At 43.8% G+C, this 23,380-nt stretch overlaps 1 protein-coding gene across 2 annotated transcripts in view; it reads left to right on the top strand.

Annotated features, from left to right (window-relative positions):
* Positions 1-23,380, top strand: part of galnt14 (UDP-N-acetyl-alpha-D-galactosamine:polypeptide N-acetylgalactosaminyltransferase 14 (GalNAc-T14)) — a 118,523-nt gene that overhangs the window by 78,493 nt on the left and 16,650 nt on the right. Inside the window, exons 6-13 of one of the 2 annotated variants that reach the window (XM_014144514.3) lie at positions 1,193-1,314; positions 4,079-4,166; positions 5,834-5,918; positions 12,469-12,572; positions 14,237-14,363; positions 16,638-16,730; positions 18,457-18,540; positions 19,660-19,804. In XM_014144514.3, the coding sequence (XP_013999989.2) occupies positions 1,193-1,314; positions 4,079-4,166; positions 5,834-5,918; positions 12,469-12,572; positions 14,237-14,363; positions 16,638-16,730; positions 18,457-18,540; positions 19,660-19,804 (848 nt within the window). The remainder of the gene's footprint in view (positions 1-1,192; positions 1,315-4,078; positions 4,167-5,833; positions 5,919-12,468; positions 12,573-14,236; positions 14,364-16,637; positions 16,731-18,456; positions 18,541-19,659; positions 19,805-23,380) is intronic. The other variant, XM_014144515.3, reaches the window with a different exon arrangement.

The following is a 23,380-nucleotide window of genomic DNA, read 5'->3' as shown; positions in this document are numbered from 1 at the left end:
ATCCTTTTCTTTCAGACCCTGGGACTGATAGGCTTTTGCTGGCAAGTTATAAACATGCCAGTCTCTTATGCACTCAACAGTCAGATCTGACTTTTAACGATGGAGCACATTTTAATGGAATGGGATGATGATTTGAAATCAATAGCTTTGAAATAGCTGTTCTTGTGTACGTTGTAGTGGTGAGACAGGTGCGTGAGGCATTGTGTGTAATTAGATTCCTGCTCTGCTAATGAAAAGCAGAGACCTCTAATCTCAAGACGACAACTTCCAAGATTCCATCTACAAAACTAAGAAATTACTCTCTGACAATACCTAATCAAGTGTAAAAATCATTACAACCACAATTAGATTGTAACAAATGGTATCGTAGAGGCTGTTGTTAGGCAGTCCTCTGTTTATTCCTGGAGCCGGAGGTTTCATTACCCAGCCTCAGTGTTCCACTACAGTGTTGATGAACTTGTGTGTGTATAGGGGCCGGGGTGTAGTTAACAGTCCCCGGGGCCTCAACTCACACTCTAAATTGTAAATGGTTTGAGGCATTTAGACTTGATTGTCTTTTTAATGCTACAAACAGCAGAAGCTGTCATGCCATGTCGTCTCTATCAAGCTTTAGTAGTAAATTCTCTCTCTCTCTCTCTCTCTCTTTCTCTGGCAGCTACACAGTCAGCCTTCAACTAGCAACTGTTGAGGGGGGAGGGTGAGCTCACCCATCCAGAAAATAAAGCGTTATTGAGGATGAAATGGGATTTTTAATTGGCTGGAGTCGCGGCGCAGTGCGAAACTTACAGAGTCCTACAATTTCATACAATGACATTCTGTCCTATGTCAGAGACTATTGATTTCGCTATTTAGCCGGAAAGAATGTCCTTCAATCATTGAGACCTCTTAACAGTGTGATGTCCCATTCAGACCATCATGTCTAAGGGCCGTAATTGCGTCATTGCCCCATAAACAGACACAAATAGCCTTTTTAAGACCTCCCTTGTCTCCACGCATGAGGTGGACAATAAAGGGACATTGTGTTCAGAGTATTTGAGAGTATATTTCAGCAACATCATCTAGAGATCAGATAGTATTGGTGTTTGACAGACGCATGCAGACATACACACACACACATACACACACACACAACAGTAGTTAGGGATGAGAATGACCTTTGAACCCTCTGTCTCTGATCTCTCTCTCTCTCCAGGTCTGATCCGCTCCAGGGTACGTGGGGCGGATGCAGCAAAGGCCGGGGTCCTGACCTTCCTGGACAGTCACTGTGAGGTCAACAAGGACTGGCTGCCCCCACTGCTTCGGAGAATCAAGGAGGTACAGTAACAGTACAGGCAGTGACACCTCCTACATCTACAGTAACAGTACAGGCAGTGACACCTCCATCTACAGTAACAGTACAGGCACTGACACCTCCTTCATCTACAGTAACAGTACAGGCACTGACACCTCCATCTACAGTAACAGTACAGGCACTGACACCTCCTTCATCTACAGTAACAGTACAGGCACTGACACCTCCTTCATCTACTGTAACAGTACTGTACAGTATAGGCAGTGACACACACCTCCAACATCTACGCTGCACCTTCTGATACATCTCCCAGAATAGAAAGAAAATCCACCCCATTCTCGTATGCTCATTTAATATTATTTTTCCTAGACAGAATAAAGCTACTTGCAAACTTCAGAGAAAATAAGTCCCACCTTAAAATGCAGGTTGATGTTTATTGTCATGAGTCTTGTCATGGAGGCAGAACTAAGCGATTTCCCCTTAGATAGGCCATCTGCAAAGTCAAAATGGAGTATATTGTAAAAATTCAATTAGGCATTAGGGTTACTTTGTGACTGTGCCAGTTGGTGACCAGTCTGCAGAACTGCCTCAAGAACAAGATTCATGATGAAAAATGAACTCTGATGCGTATTTGTTCTTACATGTAAGGCTCGGGCGTCATGAGTGAGGAATCAAAAGCAGGAAGCAGCGAGCACAGGGTAGTGGCTTTTTAATGGGTCAAACAGGCGAGCACACACAAGCCACCCCAAACAGCGCATAACGCACACACAAAATAAAGTGTCCCAAACACAGGGGAAATAACATGCGGCGCAAAACAAACGCACAAGCGTAAACACAAGCACAACAGGAAATAATCCCGCACAATGAGAAGGCGGACCAGCTAATACTAATAGCCCCGCTAATCACCCCCACTAAGAACAGATGCACACAATCACAAACAGGGGGAAAACAAAAAAGGGAATCAGTGGCAGCTAATAGGCCGGTGACGACGACCGCCGAGTGCCACCCGAGCAGGAGGGGGCGCCACCGTCGGTGGGAATCGTGACATTACAACATATTTCTATCAGGTGACTTAACTGTCGTTTTTTTTTTGTGAACTTCAAACAACAGAACCCCCCACCCTACTCTCGGACTCCTACACATACTCTCTCTTTTTGATACAGTATATGTCTATATCTCCAGGAATTAATGAAAAACTCCCTCCTAGCTTGTGTGTAACTGGAGCATTCTCACCACCACCCCTCCAGCAGCTCTCAGAGCTCTCAGTGTGTTGTGACTGGGGAGAAAATGGCAGTTTACCTTCTGCTGTTCCTCTGATTGCCCCTAATCAATTTACACCAACAGCACTCTTCCTCTCCCCCAGGCTAAGACAGAGGGTTGACTCCCCCCCTCTCAAAAGCTTTTATGTGGACATGCTGCTCTCTAAACATTGATAGAGGTCTATGGTAACTGGCTAATGCTGGGGGGCTTACATGTTATATTCAATTATATACTAACCTTCATGCATGTCTGATTTCAAAGTGCTGTCTGCATCTTAATTCCCTGGTGCGGCTGCCGATGTCTGGCGTTAAGTTTTCAACAACGTCCCATCATTATTTTGGATTTGGCGCTGCGAGGCATAACATAATGTTTTGTAATATATGTACTAATACAGGAAGCTGTTGTCTACAAACAATCAATATATTAAAATAAACAGAATTGATTTTGTTCTGAGGGAGTCATCCATCACTATCCACATATATATATATATATATCTATTTCTAAATGTATTACTTATGGATTTATGAAAATGCAGGCACAAAGACGCATGTATAATATTCATGACACCACGGCGCTGTAAAGGGGCGTTCCTCTCAGAGCCGCATAATGTCTGAGAACAGAAGATCATTTGCAATTGAAATGGTTGAAAGGGATTGAAAACTCAGTAGTCTCATGGAAAATGGAAAACGTACCCAAGCAGTCTTCTGAAGCATGGGTGCTGGTCAAGGTAAATCACCTTGACTGAACGCCGTGGCAGAGAGAAAATAAAAGAGGGAGAGGAGGGGAATAGAGGGATGAGAGAAAGTGAATGTCTGAAGAAAAGCAGATGAGCATGTGCGAATCAAATGTCAGATAATGTGGTCAGATCGCCCAGGATGCTGCCTGTCACTGTGTGTGTGTGTGTGTGTGGGGGGGGGGGGGGGGGGTGTCTGTGTGTGTGTGTGTGTGTCAGCTCCTAAAGTCATGGGCTTTGACTGAGACTTAGTGTGTGTGTGTCTGTGAGTTCTGACTGGTAGACTATTTCAAGACATGCCTTTCACACACACCGCCTGTTAACCTCCTCTTCACTCTGTCTGATCTGATCAGACACTGATCGATGTACCTTCCTTTAAATGGAAGAAGGAAAGACAAGACAATGACCCCAAGCCACTGTCATGTCTTTCAAGTGACCCTAACAGCAATTAATCAGCACATCCCACCAGATGTATCACATGTCCTAAAGGTGGACATTTTCCCCAGTTATTTCCTTGACTTCAGGACTACTAGGCTATGACTACTGAATGAGCACCAGAGCATTAACTGAAACATCATCCACACTACTGGGTGACCTACTGTATGAACATAATGTATGTTTAATCAGTGCCCTGCAGCACATCAATGCCTCCCATTACTCCCATATCTTTTTCATTAACTTCAGCTTCTGAACTGTAAATAAGGAATCGTGCCATTGGCTCTTACTGTGAGTTTTGAACATGGTCTCTGACTCCCGTCTCTCTCTCTCTCTCTCTCTCTCTCTCGTCTCACCAGGACCCGACCTGTGTGGTGAGCCCAGTGATCGATATCATCAACATGGATACCTTTGCCTACGTAGCAGCCTCCTCTGACCTCCGTGGAGGTATGGAGCGACAGGGACTTGACCTCCCAGTCCTCATCGCTATCGCCACACCTATGTCCCTCTCTCTCTCTATCCATCTCTGTATCTGTCTAGCTCTCTTTCCAACCCTCCCTTTCTCCATCCCTCTTTTCATCCCTTATCCCTGACCCCATCCCTTCCTTCTTTCCATTTCCTCCCCCAGGCTACTAGGTCTCCATTATCTGGATAGTAGAGCCTACACACACACACACACACACACACACACACACACACACACACACACACACACACACACACACACACACACACACACACACACACACACACACACACGCACACACACACGCACACAAACACAGCCAGATGAACAGCTCTAATCAGTGATCCCAGATAACTGGATACGACAGCCAATGGGGATAATAGTCCAAGGCCTTCTCAGATTGGATGTTTTAATTATTGATGTAGCCATCGCTCATAACATGAAAAAGATGTGGTGTCAATAGAGCCGTATGGATCCACTGAGAGCCAGCCCTGCCTGCCTGCAGACTGCTGCGCCAGCACTCCTGGGTCTGCTCCAAATCAGACCCTCTCTCTCTCCCCTGCGCGCACACACACACACACACACACACACACACACACACACACACACACACACACACACACACACACACACTATCATGACTCAGGATAAGACCCAGATGCAGACACAGGAGGCGGATAGTTTGATTCTAAGATAATTTATTAGAACACAGGGGGTAGGCAAAGGGCAGGTTGAGGGCAGGCAGAAGTTGGTAAACCAGGTCAGAGTCAAGCAGGTACAGGATGGCAGGCAGGCTCAGGGTCAGGGCAGGCAGAAAGGTCAGAACCGGGAAGACTAGAAACAAAAACTTGAGAACAAGAAAAAACGGGAAACACGCTGGTACGACCTGACAATACAAGATGAACTGGCAACAGACAAATAGAAAACGCAGGTATAAATACACAGGGGATAATGGGGAAAAAACGTGAGACACCTGGTAGGGGTGGAGACAAGCACGAGACAGGTGAAACAGATCAGGGTGTGACACACACACATACTGAGACACATACACAGACACACTAAGACGTGCACACGCACACACATGATCACGTACACAAACAGACACACACCCACGTACTTTATTAATAGAGCAAATATTCATTGGCTCTCTCATGCGTATATTTGAAGACATCAAGGGCACTGCGTCTCTCTCAGGACAGGATGGGAAGGGCTATTTAAAAGCTCTTGTGTAAAGCCTGATAAAGGTCATTCCCAAGGTTCAGCCCAGATCAGCTATTAGCCAATGGGCTGGGGCCCATAATTAATCATTAGAGTAATTAAATAGGAGACGGTTGCAGGAATGGTGGTTGTAATTATTGACAGTGTTCTGCCAGAGATTAATAAAGCGTGTGATGAAGGAAGAGGCTGCTGCAGCGTCTTTATAATCGACCCCGCCTTTATAGTTCATAGTCCACCCTCCTTCTCACCCCCTTCCTCCCATCATCCTTTTGTTGTTAGTCGTTTGGTCCCCTTCTCTCTGACCTGCAATGCTCTCCTCCTGACCCTCCCCTGACTTACCCTTTCTCTCCCGCTCTTTCTCTCCCTCCCTCTCCCTCACCCTCCCACATTCCCAGTTCGTGTTGTGATTATCTTTCTCTCCCTGCTGCAGGCTTCGACTGGAGTCTACATTTCAAGTGGGAGCAGTTGTCTGCTGAGCAGAAAGCCAGGAGAGCTGACCCCACCGAACCCATTAAGTAAGTGAAGGGAGGCATGAAGACGGATATTACGGGACGGTCTGGCCTGGCTGCAGAAGAGAAGAGAAGAGAGTAGAGGGACAGAGGGATAGAGGAGGGGAGTAGGGGGTGCCTGCCTGACAGCTCATCCCTCCGTTTCTAAGTCCAGTGGCTGGCAGCATGCAGCCATGTTTTTTCTTTTTCATCTGATGGAGCAGAGCGGAGGAACAGTGGAATGAAGTCTCTCCCTGTGGCCTTTCACTGCACTGTGATCTGAACAGTCCATCAGGGAGGAGAGAGGGAGAGGCGGACTAGGCAGAACAAGCAGCTGGAAGAGACAGTTAAACCAGTGATCTCTGCAGAGATAGCAGCAGCACAGCTAATGAGGATGCAGCCCAGAGGAGATCAGAGAGGGACCACAGCCAGTTAAAGCCAGTTAAAGCACCTTTGCATTATTTCAGCCAAAAATAGTTGATCATCTTTAATCCTCCTGGCCCCGGAGGGCTCTGAATCCAGGGCAGGTCATTTTAATGCTCGGCTAGAATGATTGCTTGATCTCTCTCACACATCTCTCTCTCTCTCTCTCCCTTTCACTCTCTCTGTTCATTTCCGGTAATAATTATTCTCCAGGTACAGAGATAAACAACTTTTATATTCAAAACACTAGCACACATTTCTATGAAGGAACATATTTTCTATGAAAATACTTGATACTGTTGTCAAAATTCAGGCAGGGTAGTAACATTATGAGTTGGAATGATGGTTTATTGTTTAGCTAGCTACATGTCTAAACAAAAGACTCCACTATGCAAGTAACCATTTCACTGTACCGTTTACACCTTCTGTATCCTGTGCATGTGACAAATAAACTTTTATTTGATATAGTGTGTGTTTACCAGAGACGGTAATGTGGAGAACAACATGACCTGCACCAAAGTCAAATTAGGATATAACGTTAGACCAACGAGTGTCTCAGTTCTAAAATTCTCTGGTAGAATGCCCTGCTTTTATTTCGTCACACTCACAACCGTAAGCTATTTTCTGTAATTAGCTCGCCATTAACTTGTAACTCATCTTGTTGTGAGTTTATGTTTCTGTAGTAAGGAATACAAATTAGCCCCAATTTAAAACATTGCCAGCTAATTTAACAAGCTAGAAACTAACCAAAACATTGTTTAGAAAGTTGCTTTTAGTTACCTGGTTTGCTAGATTGACATATACTAAATGAATTTGTAAACGGATGGGTTTATTGCTGTTAAAATATACCAGTTATGCTATTTTGGACCACCAGGCTGCTGTCTGTTTATACTTTTTCAAAATGACAACAACAAGTTTGATGTCGGACGACAATAGAATGTTTATGATGTCACTGCGACGACTGTATACAGACATGTCAATAGACGTAGTATAAACCAGTATTTAGTCTTGAAATCTTTGGTTGTTTAGTACATTACCGTACTCACTATGTTTAGCCTCAAATGTGAACCCTTAAAGAGATGGGTGGGGCTAAAGCTTAAGAGGGTGTGAACGATGCTGAGTGTGTGTGGACAAGAAGAGCTCTCCAGTAGGTGTACCAAAACATTCAAGGGCCATTTTCGCAAAAGTGGGGTTACAAGTTTATCAACTTTCAAAGCAGAAGTACTTTCCCATTGTTCCTCCACTGTAGTGTTTCTAGAGTCTCTACTTTTATCCAATGTAAAAATAATTGCTACATATGACCGAATTGAGCCGGTCTGTCACACATGTGTTTCCATCATGAATATTCACTGTGCTGTCCGGGGATTGAGAGCCTTGGCTCCTGCCAGTGAGCGCTGGTGAGAGTGTCAGAGACGCTGGGCTGTGGGCTGCCATCTTCCCTCCACTTGAGAAATGAGTAAGATGGTGAGCCTCTCCACTTGTGTCCCTCAGCCCTGCTCAGGGCAATCTGTCTCTCATCTTCCCTCCTCTTCTCTTTCTGTTTTCTTCTTTTTCCTCAGCTCGTCTAGTTTCCTCTTCATACTTCTTTACTCAGCTCTCTGTCTGTACTTCCATCTTTCATTCCTCTCTTATTTTGATGAATTTATTCATACTATTTCATCCTTCCACATGATACAGTCCCGACACAAATCTAGGGTTGCTAGAGACGCGACCCAGTTGTTCAGTCTTTTTGTTCTACATCTATGGACGTGACCCAGTCATTCGTTCTAAATGTTGCATTGCCAAACTGGCTGGCAACGTTCTTATCCCTTGCATACTAGCTAGCCAACTACGGCTAACTTACAGTCACATCAAAATGCAGCCAGAATAACACCAAAGTAGCTGCATTTGCGTTTGTTTTCTAGTGACATTTATTTCGATACATCCTTAACAATGAGCCAATGAGGCGCGATTTTGCCTGGCATAGAAAATGTGCTCACTCGTCAGGACACTATTTTTCAGAGGAGCTAGCCAACAACACAGCTACAGTAACACAATCACTTCAAACTGAAGCTAGAAAGTCTGCAAATTAGCTGTGTTCCATTTGACCTTTTTTCAATTGACATTTCTTTGTATATATCAATAAAAATTATGCCAGCTGATTCATGATTTCGACTGGCTGAGAAAAGCTGCCTGCCAGTCTGTCTCGTCCCGACTCCCGACATGTTCATTACTATGGGACAGCAGGAGATCGAATTTGAATATTGAAACAATGTTGCAAATGTCAGAGAGACAGACGGTAAGGTTTATACAAATCTCCGCTGTTGAAAACTAAATGTTATTCTAAAAGAAATGTGAGATAATGTCTATATGCTTTTTTTTTTATAGAGGAGATCAAGTTCATAATTTGCCTGGCTGGGCTGATTAGACAGTGAATTGCACAGTCAGATGGAACAGAGTAAATAGGCATTTTAACGTCATAGATTTAGCCTGTGGCAACTTGTGGAATAGACACCGGCTGGAATGTGGTTTTAACCAATCAGCATTCAGGATTAGACCCACCCGTTTTATAATACCCTACATCCCTCCGTGCCCACCCCAGCACCCAGCCCCTGGGGGTGTTAGAGTAATGAGGCCCTCTAATAGCCCAGGCACAGACCCAGGCCTGGTGGGAAGCTGAGCCCACATCACACAGCCTGGCAGCATGGGCCAAGTGCCCAGACTGGTGCAGTGTCACATGGAGTCTGCTCCTCACACTGGTAGAGATAGACACACAGATACAGACGTGTGGTTTCGGGCACACGCACGCAGTTTTTAGCAGAGACCTACCAGGAGTGGTGGGACTGAAACTGAGATGGTGTTGGAAGAGGCAGTGAGCTAAAGAGGCACAGATGGTTGGAGCATGGGGTTCCTGTGTGTGTGTGTGTGTGTGTGCGCATGTGTGCGTGTGTGTGTGTGCTTGTTCGAGAGAAGGTCAACAGAGACAGATTATGCATTGCCAATCACTCTTCTTCGTTGCGTCCACCCAATAATACACATCACTTAAAGAACACTGCAAACTAGACTCCGTAGGGCATGTTGAGTCACAAATGTGTCATTATCCCCCCCATCTTCCATCTCTTACTAGCCTGTTGCTGTCCTGTCGCTGCCGGCACATCATCACCCAGTCATTCAATCCCATGATCATCATCATCATCTGTTTGTCATAGGCATGTCATTTTCTGTCATTACTTCTCTCCAGTGGGAGGGGGTGTCTATTTATGGACAGTGTCTGAAAAAAAAGTGGGATCTGAAAATGGAAGCAGCAGCAGTAGTTAATGGCAGACACCAATAACTAGGGAGTATTTGGTGATGCATGTACCTCAGGGTTTTACAGCATTGTCAAATTAGGTTTTCCTCTTGTAATACTTCCTTCAGGTCTGGCAGATACTGTACTTATGTTGCAGCAAGGGAAATATACAACAAAGGATGTCTCTTTCTGGAAAATAGAGAAGCATCAAGTTCTCTATTTTATTGTGTATCTGGGCTGAACTTTGTCAGGTAGCCTAGTGGTTAGAGCGACGGGCCAGTAACCAAAATGTTGCTGGATGGAATCCCTGAGCTGACAAGGTAAAAATCTGTCATTCTGCCCCTGAACAAGGCAGTTAACCCACTGTTCCTATGCCGTCATTGTAAATAAGAATTTGTTCTTAACTGACTTTCCTAGTTAAATAAAGGTTAAATTAAAAAAATGGCTTTCCCAGGGCCTCCTCATAAGCTGTTTGTAACTTTATGCTGATATATAGTTAGCTGAATCAATATATCATGAATCTTTATGTTTACTACCAGAAATAGTAATGTCCTGATGCAAGACTTTAAATGTAGGAGTAAAACATGCAGCCTAAAGCTGTTTTCAGGGTGCAGCCAAGGTTCTCGCTGGCGAGGGTTGTATTTTGTCAGATGTCAATGTGTCTATTTAGGTGCTAACTTTTTAAGTCGTAGCCTCGAGTGCACTCTGGAGACATTTTGAATTACCAGAGAAGGTAGTATTGCCTCAAGAATATTGGTCAAACTACACTGAACAAAAATATGAACGCAACATGTAAAGTGTTGGTCCCATGTTTCATGAGCTGAAATAAAATATCCCAGAATTGTTTCATACGCACAAAATATAATTTCTCTTACATTTTGTGCACAAATTTGTTTACATTCCTGTTAGTGAGCATTTCTCCTTTGTCAAGATAATTCATCCACCTGACAGGTGTGGCATATCAACAGGCTGATTAAACAGCATGATCATTACTGTACATAGGTGCAGTTTTGTATATGGGGACATCAAAACAGATGTCTCAAGTTTTGAGGGAACAGGCAATTGACATGCTGACTGCAGGGATGTCCACCAGAACTATTGCCAGAGAATTGAATGTTAATTTCTCTACCATAAGCCACCTCCAACTTCTTTGGGAGAATTTGGCAGTATGTCCAACCGGCCTCACAACCGCAGACCACGTGTAACCACGCCAGCCCAGGACCTGCACATCCGGCTTCTTCACCTGCAGCATTGTCTGAGACCAGGGGTTTGCACAAGCAAAGAATTTCTGTACAAACTGTCAGAAACCTTCTCAGGGAAGCTCATCTGCGTGCTCGTCATCCTCACCAGGGTCTTGACCTGACTGCAGTTTGGCGTCGTAACTGACTTCAGACTTCAGTGGGCAAATGCTCACTTTCAATGGCCACTGGCACTCTGGAGAAGCGTACTCCAGACGGATGAATCTCGGTTTCAATTGTACTGGGCAGATGGCAGACAGTGTGTGGCGTCGTGTGAGTGAGCAGTTTACTGATGTCAACGTTGTGAACAGAGGGCCCCATGGTGGCGGTGGGGTTATGGTATGGGCAGGCATAAGCTACGGACAACGAACACAATTGCATTTAATCAATGGAAATTTGAATGCACAGAGATACCGTGACGAGATCCTGAGGCCCATTGTCGTGCCATTAATCCGCCGCCATCACCTCATGTTTCAGCATGATAATGCACGGCCCCATGTCAAAAAGGATCTGTACACAATTCCTGGAAGCTGAAAATGTCCCAGTTCTTCCATGGCCTGCATACTCACCAGACATGCCACCCATTGAGCATGTTAGGGATGTTCTGGATTGACATGTATGACAGCGTGTTCCAGTTCCTGCCAGTATCCAGCAACTTCGCACAGCCATTGAAGAGGAGAGGGACAACTTTCCACAGGCCACAATCAACAGCCTGATCAAATTAGGCAAATGGTGGTCATACCAGATACTGACTGGTTTTCTGATCCACGCCCCTACTTTTTTTTAAGGCATCTGTGACCAACAGATATCCCCAGTCATGTGAAATCCATAGATTAGGGCCTAATTTATTTATTTCAATGGATTTATTTCCTTACATCTTTGAAATTGTTGCATGTTGCGTTTCTATTTTTGTTCAGTGTAAATTACTCAGGTTCTTCAGACAGAAACAGGGAATGAGAAACCGCTGTGAGAAAATTAATGTGGAGAATATGTTGTTGACGCCAGAGAGCATCACAGCGTGTCTATTCTAGAGATAAGACGATGCTCCTCGTCTTTCAAAATGAAAGAATCAAAAATCTTTAACAAATGGCTTGCCTTGAAGTCAGCAACATGAGAGCTCTCTCTCTCTACCCCTCTCTCTCCCTCCCCTTTCTCTCTCAGCTCTCTCTCCCTCTGCATTGTCTGGTCGAGTGCTGTGAGTGTATTGTGTTAGATATGCCCCGGATGGCACACCGTGGAGGGCCTGGGTGCAGCTTCCGCCTGATAATGAGAAGGTATCCTCTTAAACTCTGCTTGTCAGCCAGTCCAGCCAGGGTTTGTCCGCCGGCTGGCTCCTTTATCACTCAATCAATTTACATTTTACTCAGCGGCTCACACACACTCACTGAGACTCGCCGGGCCGGGCCAGCATCATTATTCACATCAGCAAGCTTCAACTGTGTGGAGATGGATAGGATTTAGATAGGTTGGACTCTTCTACCAGCCACCTGGATTCATAATAATGTGTTCTTAGTATCTACAAAAACATCACCAAACTACCTCATGTCTGTCTGACATTTTGGTGGGAGAAGCCATCATATCCTATTTGGTCAATATTTCATAAAATAATATTCCCTGAATACTCTCTCTCTCGCTTTCTCTTTCTCAGGACTCCCATCATTGCCGGAGGGCTGTTTGTGATTGACAAGTCGTGGTTCAACCACCTGGGGAAGTATGACACAGCCATGGACATCTGGGGCGGGGAGAACTTTGGTGAGTGAGTCAGCTGACTGGGCTGGAGCTGGCCTGGGCTGTAGCTGGGGGGATTAGGCTGCCCGAGAGCACCTGAATGGCAGCAGCGTGTCAGTCTGTCAGCACTTATAGCCTGCCTCTATAGCTGACAGCAGTCCTTCTGTCTGCTCAAGGGCGTTGCAGTCATGAGAACTTTCCTTACTTTAGTGGGACTGTTGATATATTGTGTTGGAAGTTTTTGAGGGATACTCTTTGGGTTTGTAATGGTTATTTTACCACAGTCCCAAATCCCCAAAATCCTAAAGTGATCATTTTTCAAATCAATCAAACCCACTCCATATGTTGGACTTGTAACACTTACTGTTTAGTTGACTATAAAGTGTCAATGGTCAAGAAGACACAAATATTAAGCAGAATTTCTATGACCAATCAGTGTCCAGCATAACACCACACCACTGTCAAATAAGCTAGAGAGAGTGTAAACATTTCAGCTATTCCAGTCATAGCCAGAACCCTGGAGCAATAGGTAGCATTAGTAGTTCTCTTCCCTGCTTCATGTTTGCTCCTGTCAGGTACATCTGCAGGCGAGTTGTGCACAGCAGCCCGAGCTAACCGTAGTAGTGGTGGGGATGATTCATAGTGTGTTCCAGATACTAAAAAGGCCAGGAGGCTGACGAGTACTCTCCCATGTATCTCTGGCAGAAGGATGCTGGGGTTCATATATTAGACAGACAGGTTCCACTGTCTGTACTGCTGCTGAGGCTTCAGATCATTAGGGAACAAAGCAGAGACAGGGGTACAGTAAGACTTGAATAGGATGCTCTCTCTCTCACACTTTCTCTTTCTCTTTATCTCTCTCCCCAGTCTTTTTTATTTTCTCTCTCTCTCTCTTCATCTCTCTTTCACATCTCTCTTTTATTTTTCTCTTTTGCGCTTTCTCTCCGAGATGGAAACTATTCCCTACGCTGCTCCCTTTGACACTTTGAAATGCAGAAAAAGCTCATAGGCTTGTTGGGAAAGTGTTGAAGATGTTACTCTGAAAAATAAAAACACAGCATATACAATGATAATGAGGCTATGAAACGTCAGCTCTGTTGGGTTTGAAAGACAGGTGTGTAGCAACAGCCGGATGTCTATAGGCTAGTATATTAGTCTGGGCTAAATTAGACCAGGCAATGGAAGGACTTCATTTACATTCTTGTGGCTTCTTTAAGTGAGCATTGGACATGGCAGATTTAAACATGAGATATGAGGCAGCAAGCATGTTATCTAATATTCAAGGCATCAGAGCCCCATATACAGATGCTGATAATGATGATGTGTAATGTGTATGGATTGTATTGGGATGAGAAATAGTATAACGTCTTAACAGAAGTATAGCTTAATTTGGTTTCACTTGTAGATGATCAAGACATTGTATGCAAAACTTTGTGTGTTAGAATTTAACCTCTCCTATCCCCTGTAACCATTCCCCATCTTACAGTATATGAGCGCTCTGTCCTTAGGACTCTGTTGTCCCACTGCACCTACTCTCACCCATAACTCATACAGTCTACAAGCACTGAACATACAGTACAGTGCTGCTCTCTGTGTGTCAGGACATTCCCCTGAGTTATTCCATGGGACAATGATAACTAATGGTAGCTGTGTTCTGTGTGTTGTGTTGTGGGTGTGATCCCCTATAGAGATCTCGTTCCGGGTGTGGATGTGTGGAGGGAGCCTAGAGATTATCCCCTGCAGCAGGGTCGGCCACGTCTTCCGCAAGAAACACCCCTACATCTTCCCTGAGGGCAACGCCAACACCTACATCAAGTAAGACTTGACTCCATTTGTACTGTATCCTATCTCACAGCCTGCTCCAAAATACAAAGGCACCCAACACCTACATCAAGTAAGACCTATATCTTACTGTATCTATCCGTATGCTCCAAAATAACAAAGCAACCCATGGCAACCAAAATAGGTACTGCAATGTACCACTCGATATATACTGTATGAGTTATTTAGCTGTATTCAACATTGTTTACGTGAGAGCCATGACTATTACAATTGGCCTATCTGCCTGCTCCAAGATAAAAAGGCAGCCTACAACAACCAAAATAAGTGCTGCATTGTACCACTCGATATGTACTGTATGAGTTGTTGAGCTGTTGGCCGGTATTCGTGCAATGCAACCCAATAGTGGGGTAAGATTTGCAGCGAACGTGGTAAATAGAAATTGAAGACATTGCTGTAGTTTTCTCTAAAGCTTTGCCAAACATTGTCTTTTGAATGCATTATGCAAAGCTCTATTCTCTTCTGTACATCAGAGTAGTTTGGCTCTCTTTCCATATTGGGGATTAGAATCATGTTCTTGCTGTGTTTTTGCAGGGCTTTAGTTAGCTGATCGTACGAGTGCACTGTTACGTCCTGACCATAGAGAGCTTTTATTTTCTATGGTAGAGTAGGTCAGGGCGTGACTGGGGGGGTTTATCTAGTTTATTTAGTTCTATGTTGTTTTGGTTCTAGTTTCTTTTTTCTATGTTGGGATTTTTGTATGATCCGCAATTAGAGGCAGCTGGTCATCGTTGTCTCTAATTGGGGATCATATTTAAGTAGTTGTTTTTCCCACCTGTTGTTTTGGGAGATTATTTTGAGTTAGTGCATGTTGCACCTCTGTCATCACGGTTTGTGTTTTGTTTGTAGTTTATTGTTTGTTGTGCAAAGTTTCACATTTAAATAAAAGATGTGGAACGATACCCACGCTGCGCTTTGGTCTCCTTCCTACGACGAACGTGACATGCATCCAATTTCTGTTATTCTTTCTGAAACGTTTTGTCTACATATAATGTCATTCTTAATCAAATGTTCAACTTTGGCATGAATCAGAAATTCTGCCCTTGGTTAACAATGCAATTATCGACAGAATCAGTTTTCTTAATTTGTATTTCTCGTTTGCATTTAGCCTTCAGGAAAGTCACAGCATGGACTGAATATGTAAAGTGAACAACGCACTATTTGATTTGATTACAGAGCCGTTTTCAGAAAATGTGTTGTGCAGAAATCACCCCTTGACTTGGCTGCCTCTCCTTTGACTGACTGGCAGTGTGCGTTCACTGTTCATTCACTGATGAGCTTTCCCTCTTTACTTACAACACAAAACACATTAGGGCCCCCAATGAATAATTAATGAATCCTGTCAACAAAATTTGTATGTGTAGCATAGTTCAGCCAAGTTAATTAATAATTACTCCAAGTATGATGTTTGATTTCATGTCCTGAAAAGAAAGCCAGGCTTCTAATGGCAGCTGGTGGCTCAGCATGCTCTCTGATAATTATATGTAATTTATTCACCTGCACTCTCTGTGCTCCGCTCTCTGCACAATATCACTGTAATTTGTGTTACAAGCTGCTACACCCTTTTTTGTCCCAAAATCTTCTGCTGCTGCTCAGAAGCCAGGCTGTGTCGCAGTAGTGTTGAGTGTGCCTCCTTCTGAGACCGTGTAAGGTGGAAAGGAGCGATGTGAGTTGTGACAGTAGGCTGTCTTATTCCTGCCTGTGAGGGCCAAGTGGATAGCATAGGATAGGGGTGTAGACTAGCTTAATTAACTGAACAGGACAGTGTGAAACGCTAGAGATGCAGTGAAATGTACTTGTAAATGTGTCTTCACCCCAAATCCAAAGTTTGCAAGAGGCTTTCAAATGTCAAAAGAGGTGTATGAAAGTGGAGTAAATGATACCTTTAACATCTTAAGCAAGATACTTACATATCTATCGGGAGGAGGGCCACAGTATGCATCAGCAGTGTCAGAGGAATTACATTACTAGAATGTTTAAAAGTGTGAGCTAGACATGCATAGAATATGATATGTACATTTGACAATCAGAACATGTATTATTTTTCTGCTTTCTTCCAGCAAACGAGATGATTCATTTTCTTGGAATGTGTTTGAGACCAGTATGTGAGGGCAGGCTTGGCTTATGGTTATTTTGGTCACATACATGCTAGGTGTTTTCACACTATCATTCTGGCCCACCCTGAGATTAAGTGTTTTAATGTAAACCGCCTACCGACTCCTACTGTGTGCTGTACTGGCTGTGTTGCAGGAACACCAGACGGACGGCGGAGGTGTGGATGGACGAGTTCAGGCTCTTCTACTACTCTGCTCGCCCTGCAGCACGGGGCAAGTCCTACGGAGAGTGAGTGACACACCCCTATACAATTCTACACACCATATATTTATACTGCTATACAGTGCCGTAAAAAGTATTTGCCCCTTTCTAATTTTCTCTACTTTTGCATATTTTTTATACTGAATGTTATCAGATTGTCATGTCCTGAACAGTGAAAAGGGTCATTTTGCCATAGTAGAATGGTCAGGGCATGGCAGGGGTGTTGTTTTGTGTGTTTTGGGGTTGGTTTGTTTCTAGGGGAATTTGTTCTAGTTTTCTGTTTCTATGTTTCAATTTCCATGTGTGGCCGATTATGGTTTCCAATCAGAGGCAGGTGTCTTTCGTTGTCTCTGATTGGAAGCCATACTTAGGCAGCCTGTTTTCCTTTGAGTTTTGTGGGTGGTTATTTTCCGTTTAGTTGTTTTACCTGACGGAACTGTTGGTCGTAGGTTATTTTGTTTAAAGTGTTCTCATAAAATAAATCAAGATTGAGCACTATACACGCTGCGCCTTGGTCTAATCCTTTCGACGCCTGTGACACAGATCTTCAACCAAAACCTAATATTAGATAAACCTGAGTGAACATTACACAACAATGACCAATACTTATTTAATTGATTTCCTAAACAAAGTTATGCAACACCCAATGCCCCCTGTGTGAAAAATTAATTGCACCCTTACACTCAATAACTGGTTGTTCCACCTTTAGCTGAAATGACTCCAACCAAATGCTTCCTGTAGTTGTTGATCAGTCTCTCACATCGCTGTGGAGGAATTTTGGCCCACTCTTCCATGCAGAACTACTATAACATTTGTGGTTTTCAAGCAAGAACTGCTCGTTTCAAGTCCTGCCACAACATCTCAATTGGGATTAGGCCTGGACTTTGACTAGGCTATTCCAAAACATCAAATTTGTTGCTTTTTAGCCATTTTCATGTAGACTTGATTGTGTGTTTTGGATCATTGTCTTGCTGCATGACCCAGCTGCACTTCAGCTTCAGCTCACAAACAGACGGCCTGACATTCTCCTGAAGAATTCTCTGATACAGAGCAGAATTCGTCCAAGTCATGAGGCAGCAAAGCATCCCCAAACCATCATACTACCACCACCATGCTTGACCGTTGGTATGAGGTTCTTACTGTGGTATGCAGTGTTTAGTTTTTGCCAGGCATAATGGGACCCATGTCATCCAAAAAGTTGACTCAAGTTTGCCAAAAAGCACTTGAAAGCACCTGGATGGACAGAATGTTCTATGGACAGATGATTCAAAAGTATAACTTTTTGGACGACATGGCCTAGTCTTAATCCCAATTGCGATGTTGTGACAGGACTTGAAACAAGCAGTTCATGCTGAGTTAAAGCAGTTCTGCATGCAAGAGTGTGCCAAAAATTCCTCCACAGCGATGTGATTCAACATTCAGTATCAAAAATATGCACAAATAGAGAAAAGCAGGGCTGATAAAGAGACAGATTAAAGAATACATACTCATATTGCACCTAGAATAGCATGATTAACCTGGATAGACGGTTCAGTTCAAACCATATCCTTTAGGTTATTTAAAAGTGTTTGTGGTCTCCCTGCATTACATATTGCACCAATGGATTCCACATGGTTCACCATAAGGTGGGTTTGTGCCTCCCTGTGTGTGAGTGTGTAGCACTGTCTTTTCTGTGATAAGAGCAGGACAGCATTATAAAAAAAGGTTCCTCTCTCTAACATTCATTTCCCTCTCTTTCTCTCTCTCTTATCAGCATTCATAGCAGGGAAGAGCTCCGCAAGAGTCTCAAGTGCAAATCCTTCAAGTGGTATCTGGACAACGTCTACCCAGAGCTCAAGTGAGTGTGTGTGGCCGGCCAATCACACACATCCCATTATGCTTAATTCAGAATAGATTCATGATCATTTTTTTTATTACTCAGGCTTCTCTTTTTTTGCCCCCTGATTGGTCCGAGGCCGAGGCTTGCAGCTCAATCTGACTGATACAACAACAGCCAGGCATGATTTAGTTTAGGTTAACCCCATGGACTGAAACTAACAATGTGGACTCAGGGGAGAGAGGAGAGGGCATGGTCTGACCTTTAGATGACTTGGATCGACTGTTAATTGCATACTAAGAAAAAACTACTTTAAAAAGATAGTTGAAGAACAGGTGAATTGACACAAGTTGAGAAAAAGCTAATGTACGACAAAGTCTGCACCCGTTGTATTCGGTGCATGTGACAAATACATTTTGATTTGAAAAGGTTTATAGGGTGAGGACACGTCTCGTTGAGAGAGAGAGTATACACAGATAATGGTAAAGCCATACGAGAGCAATACACAGAGAGAAGTACAGTCATAGGCTATTACAAATTGCTTGCAGGATATGAGGGATATGAGTAACGTTACCTATGGGGGGCTGTGTGTGTGTGATGGATTCACTGCTGCTGGTTCCAGGTTTCCGTTTGCTGACTAAGTGAATGAACTGGGCTGTAAAGCCTCCACAGACCCACACTGGCAGCAGACCCCATTACTTACCTCTCTCTCTCACACACACACACACACACACACACACACACACACACACACACACACACACACACACACACACACACACACACACACACACACACACACCCCCCCCCCACCCAGAGCAGTGGGTTCTTCCTACCTCTGATGAATGGCCATGTGATGAGCTATTTCTTTTTGTACATTTGAAAATTGATTGTAATCCAGTTCAGACGTTGTTTGAGGAAGCATTTATGCCAGGCCACGGAACATGACACTCTAAATAACCTCAATGTTAATCTCTATAATAAATCATTATTCATCTGCATGTATAAATGCCACCATGAATCTATCCCATGCGTGAGTATCAAAACATAACATTCAGAGATGATACATCTACCTCGTATTCAGACTTGTCTGCGTTGGTGAATATACAATAAAGCAAGAAAATACATGTGTATTTTCAGAGTGCCAGATGATTCGGACTCAAAGTCAGGGGTGATTCGTCAAAGACAGAATTGTCTGGAGTCCCGTAGGTTGGAGGGACAGGACCTCTCCTCTCTCACACTGGCACCCTGCATCGGAACAAAAACTGTGCCAGCACTCAACCAGGTACGGCCTAAACAACATTCAGACGGCCTACACTCAATACACTCATTCTCCAACAGGAAGACCTATGGCCCGCGCAAGACTCTACACTCATAAACAGAGCTACAGGCCAATGCAGCTTTGGCTTACTGTCAGAGACCTACTGGATAGCCCAGACCAGACCCAATACCCACAAAGTATAGAAAGAGCTATGGTCTAGTCCAGAGTCATTACTACTGTACTACTACTGCCTGCTGGTTAAGGGGCTGTTCTGCACACCAATATAAAAGCTTCAGCACTCACTGACAGAGAGGTATGCATCCCAGCCTGCTGTCTCCACGCCCTGTCAGAAAGTATCTGTCCTCGTTAGCCTCTCCAGCATACACACTGTGTTAGAACCAACATGGTCAAAGCCTCTCTCCCCATCCGAACTGCTAGTCTCATGTTTTCTTTCCATCTCTAGACAATTCGGGCAGACAAGCATCATCTTGCACTTCTGGAATTCAGCCTGAGCTGATCCCACTGACAGTCTCACACCTCTCTCTGTCTGTCTGTCTGTCTGTCTGTCTGTCTGTCTGTCTGTCTGTCTGTCTGTCTGTCTGTCTGTCTGTCTGTCTGTCTGTCTGTCTGTCTGTCTGTCTGTCTGTCTGTCTGTCTGTCTGTCTGTCTGTCTGTCTGTCTCTCTCTCTCTTATTTATATATATATATATATAAGTGCCACCAGTAGGTATACCTGCTCAGACAATTCCCAAATACTTGTTCTGCTCATTCTCACTGCTGTGACAGGCTATCATGGCACTTCTGGGGGGTTTGGGGTTTTAGGCTGAGTTTCTGTACAGCACTTTGTGACATCAGCTGATGTACTGTAAGAAGGGCTTTATAAATGAATTAGATTGATTTGATTGACTTACCTCTCTCTCTCTCACACACACATCCTGTCCAGAATAAACCCCAACCCCTCCTCCCTAGGCCTTTGAGTAGAGCTGAAACAAAAGCAATAGGATGAATGCATTTTGATGTAAATGTGCTAAAAGTACACTCAAAATGTTTTATTGATCATAAAAATCATTAAGACCTTTCCCCACAGTGGTCAAGCTTTGTCTAAGACCAAGTGTTACCTGTTCATGTGTCATATAGTTGATGTAAATGAGACGATATCACAAAGCTAGATGTCTTATGCAAAAGGCAGGAAGGCACTTAGGCTGTGTTTAGACAGGCAGCCAACTCTGATCTTTTTTCCACTAATTGGTCTTTTGACCAATCACGTCAGATATTTTGACCAGATCTTTTCACATCAGACATTTTTCAAATCTTATTGTTCCACAGACCAATTAGCGAATAAAATATCATACTTGTTTTGGTCAGGAGGAGGGCGTTTTCTCTCTCCAAATTAATTTCCCTAGGAAGCTCATTGTGCTTTATTTAGATTTAATTCAGTGCTGAGACATGCTAAAACAAGGTACTGTATAATGATTGTGTCAGCAGTAATTAAGTCTTGGCCTATTATGCTTGTGCAGTACTGTAGTAGCCCAAGAGTTATATTTTATTATTACAGTGTATAAGAATAGCAGGTAGGACACTCCCAGCTAACAACAAACTTCCCCACAACTTTAGAGCGTTCCCTTAAGAGTCTTATTAGGTTATTAACCAACGTTTTCATAAGAATGTTGCTGTGATGTGCAAGGAATGTTCTCAGGATATAAGATATTAATGTTCTATACATGTTTTATGGGAACGTTGCAAGAACATTCATTAGTCCATTTCTCTGTGGTTTAGGAAAATATTCCATCAACGTCCTACCTACGGAACATGGTTGCCATGTTCTGAGAATATAAGCTATTAGTGTTCTACACACGTTTCAGGGGAATGTTGCAAGAACATTCGTGTTCAGTTTTCTGAGGGTTAGGGCATTCCTGCAAGAACATTCCTGTGTCCAGTTGTCTGTGGGTTAGAAGAATATTCCAACAATGTCCAACCAAACATACACAGAACATGTTTGCCATGTTCTCAGAATGTAAGATATTGTGTTCTAGATGGGTTTCATGGGAACGTTGCAAGAACATTTCTGTATATCAATTGTCGGGATGTCGCCTGATGGTCCCAAAGAAATATTCTCAAAAAAAGAAATGTTTAATTACACATCACGCCTTGTTACTGTTCAAGCCCTAATTGGTGAACCACTGATCCATTCACAGCTCTTTTTGTCTGTTGGCAAGGTTAGGAATATCAAATCAAATTGTATTAGTCACATGCGCCGAATACAACAGGTGTAGACCTTACAGTGAAATGCTTACTTACGAGCCCCTAACCAACAATGCAGTTTAAATAAACACAAATAAGAAATAAAAGTAACAAGTAATTAAAGAGCAGCAGTAAAATAACAATAGCGAGACGATATATGGGGGGTACCGGTACAGAGTCAATGTGGCACCGGTTAGTTAAGGTAATATGTAGATGTAGGTAGGGTTATTAAAGTGACTATGCATAGATGACAACAACAGAGAGTAGCAGCGGTGTAAAAGAGGGGGGGGGCAATGCAAATAGTCTGGGTGGCCATTTGATTAGATGTTCAGGAGTCTTATAGCTTGGGGATAGAAGCTGTTTAGAAGCCTTCCCTGTGGCTCAGTTGGTAGAGCATGGTGTTTGCAATGCCAGGGTTGTGGGTTAGATTCCCACGGGGGGCCAGTACAAACAAAAAACAAAACAAAAACATTAAAAGAATTCATGAAATGAAATGTATGCATTCACTCTGGATAAGAGTCGCTCTGGATAAGAGTGTCTGCTAAATGACTAAAATGTAAATGTAAGCCTCTTGGACTTAGACTTGATGCTCCTCTACCGCTTGCCGTGCAGTAGCAGACAGAACAGTCTATGATTAGGGTGGTTAGATTCTTTAACAATTTTGATGGTTCCTCTGACACCGCCTGGTATAGAGGTCCTGGATGGTAGGAAGCTTGGTAGGAAGCTTGGCCCCAATGATGTACTGGGCCGTACGCAATACCCTCTGTAGTGTCTTGCGGTCGGAGGCTGAGCAGTTGCCATACAGGCAGTGATGCAACCAGTCAGGATGCTCTCGATGGTGCAGCTGTAGAACCTTTCGAGGATCTGAGGACCCATGCCAAATCTTTTCAGTCTCCTGAGGGGGAATAGGTTTTGTTGTGCCCTCTTCACGACTGTCTTGGTGTGCTTGGACCATGTTAGTTTGTTGGTAATGTGGACACCAAGGAACTTGAAGCTCTCAACCTGCTCCACTGCAGCCCCGTCAATGGGCGTGCTCGGTCCTCCTTTTCCTGTAGTCCACAATCATCTCCTTTGTCTTGATCACGTTGAGGGAGATGTTGTTGTCCAGGCACCACTCGGCCAGGTCTCTGACCTCCTCTCTATAGGCTGTCTCGTCGTTGTCGGTGATCAGGCTGTTGTGTCATCGGCAAACTTAATGATGGTGTTGGAGTCATGCCTGGCCGTGCAGTCATGATTGAACAGGGAGTACAGGAGGGGACTGAGCACCCGCCCCTGAGTGTTGAGGATCAGCATGGCGGATGTGTTTTTACCTACCCTTACCACCTGGGAGCGGCCCGTCAGGAAGTCCAGGATCCAGTT

The sequence above is a fragment of the Salmo salar genome, chromosome 15, assembly GCF_965601325.2.
Source record: "Salmo salar chromosome 15, fSalSal1, whole genome shotgun sequence".
NCBI lineage: Eukaryota > Metazoa > Chordata > Actinopteri > Salmoniformes > Salmonidae > Salmo > Salmo salar.
The sequence above is the reverse complement of the archived record's forward strand: the minus strand, read 5'-3'. Positions and strand labels throughout refer to the sequence as shown.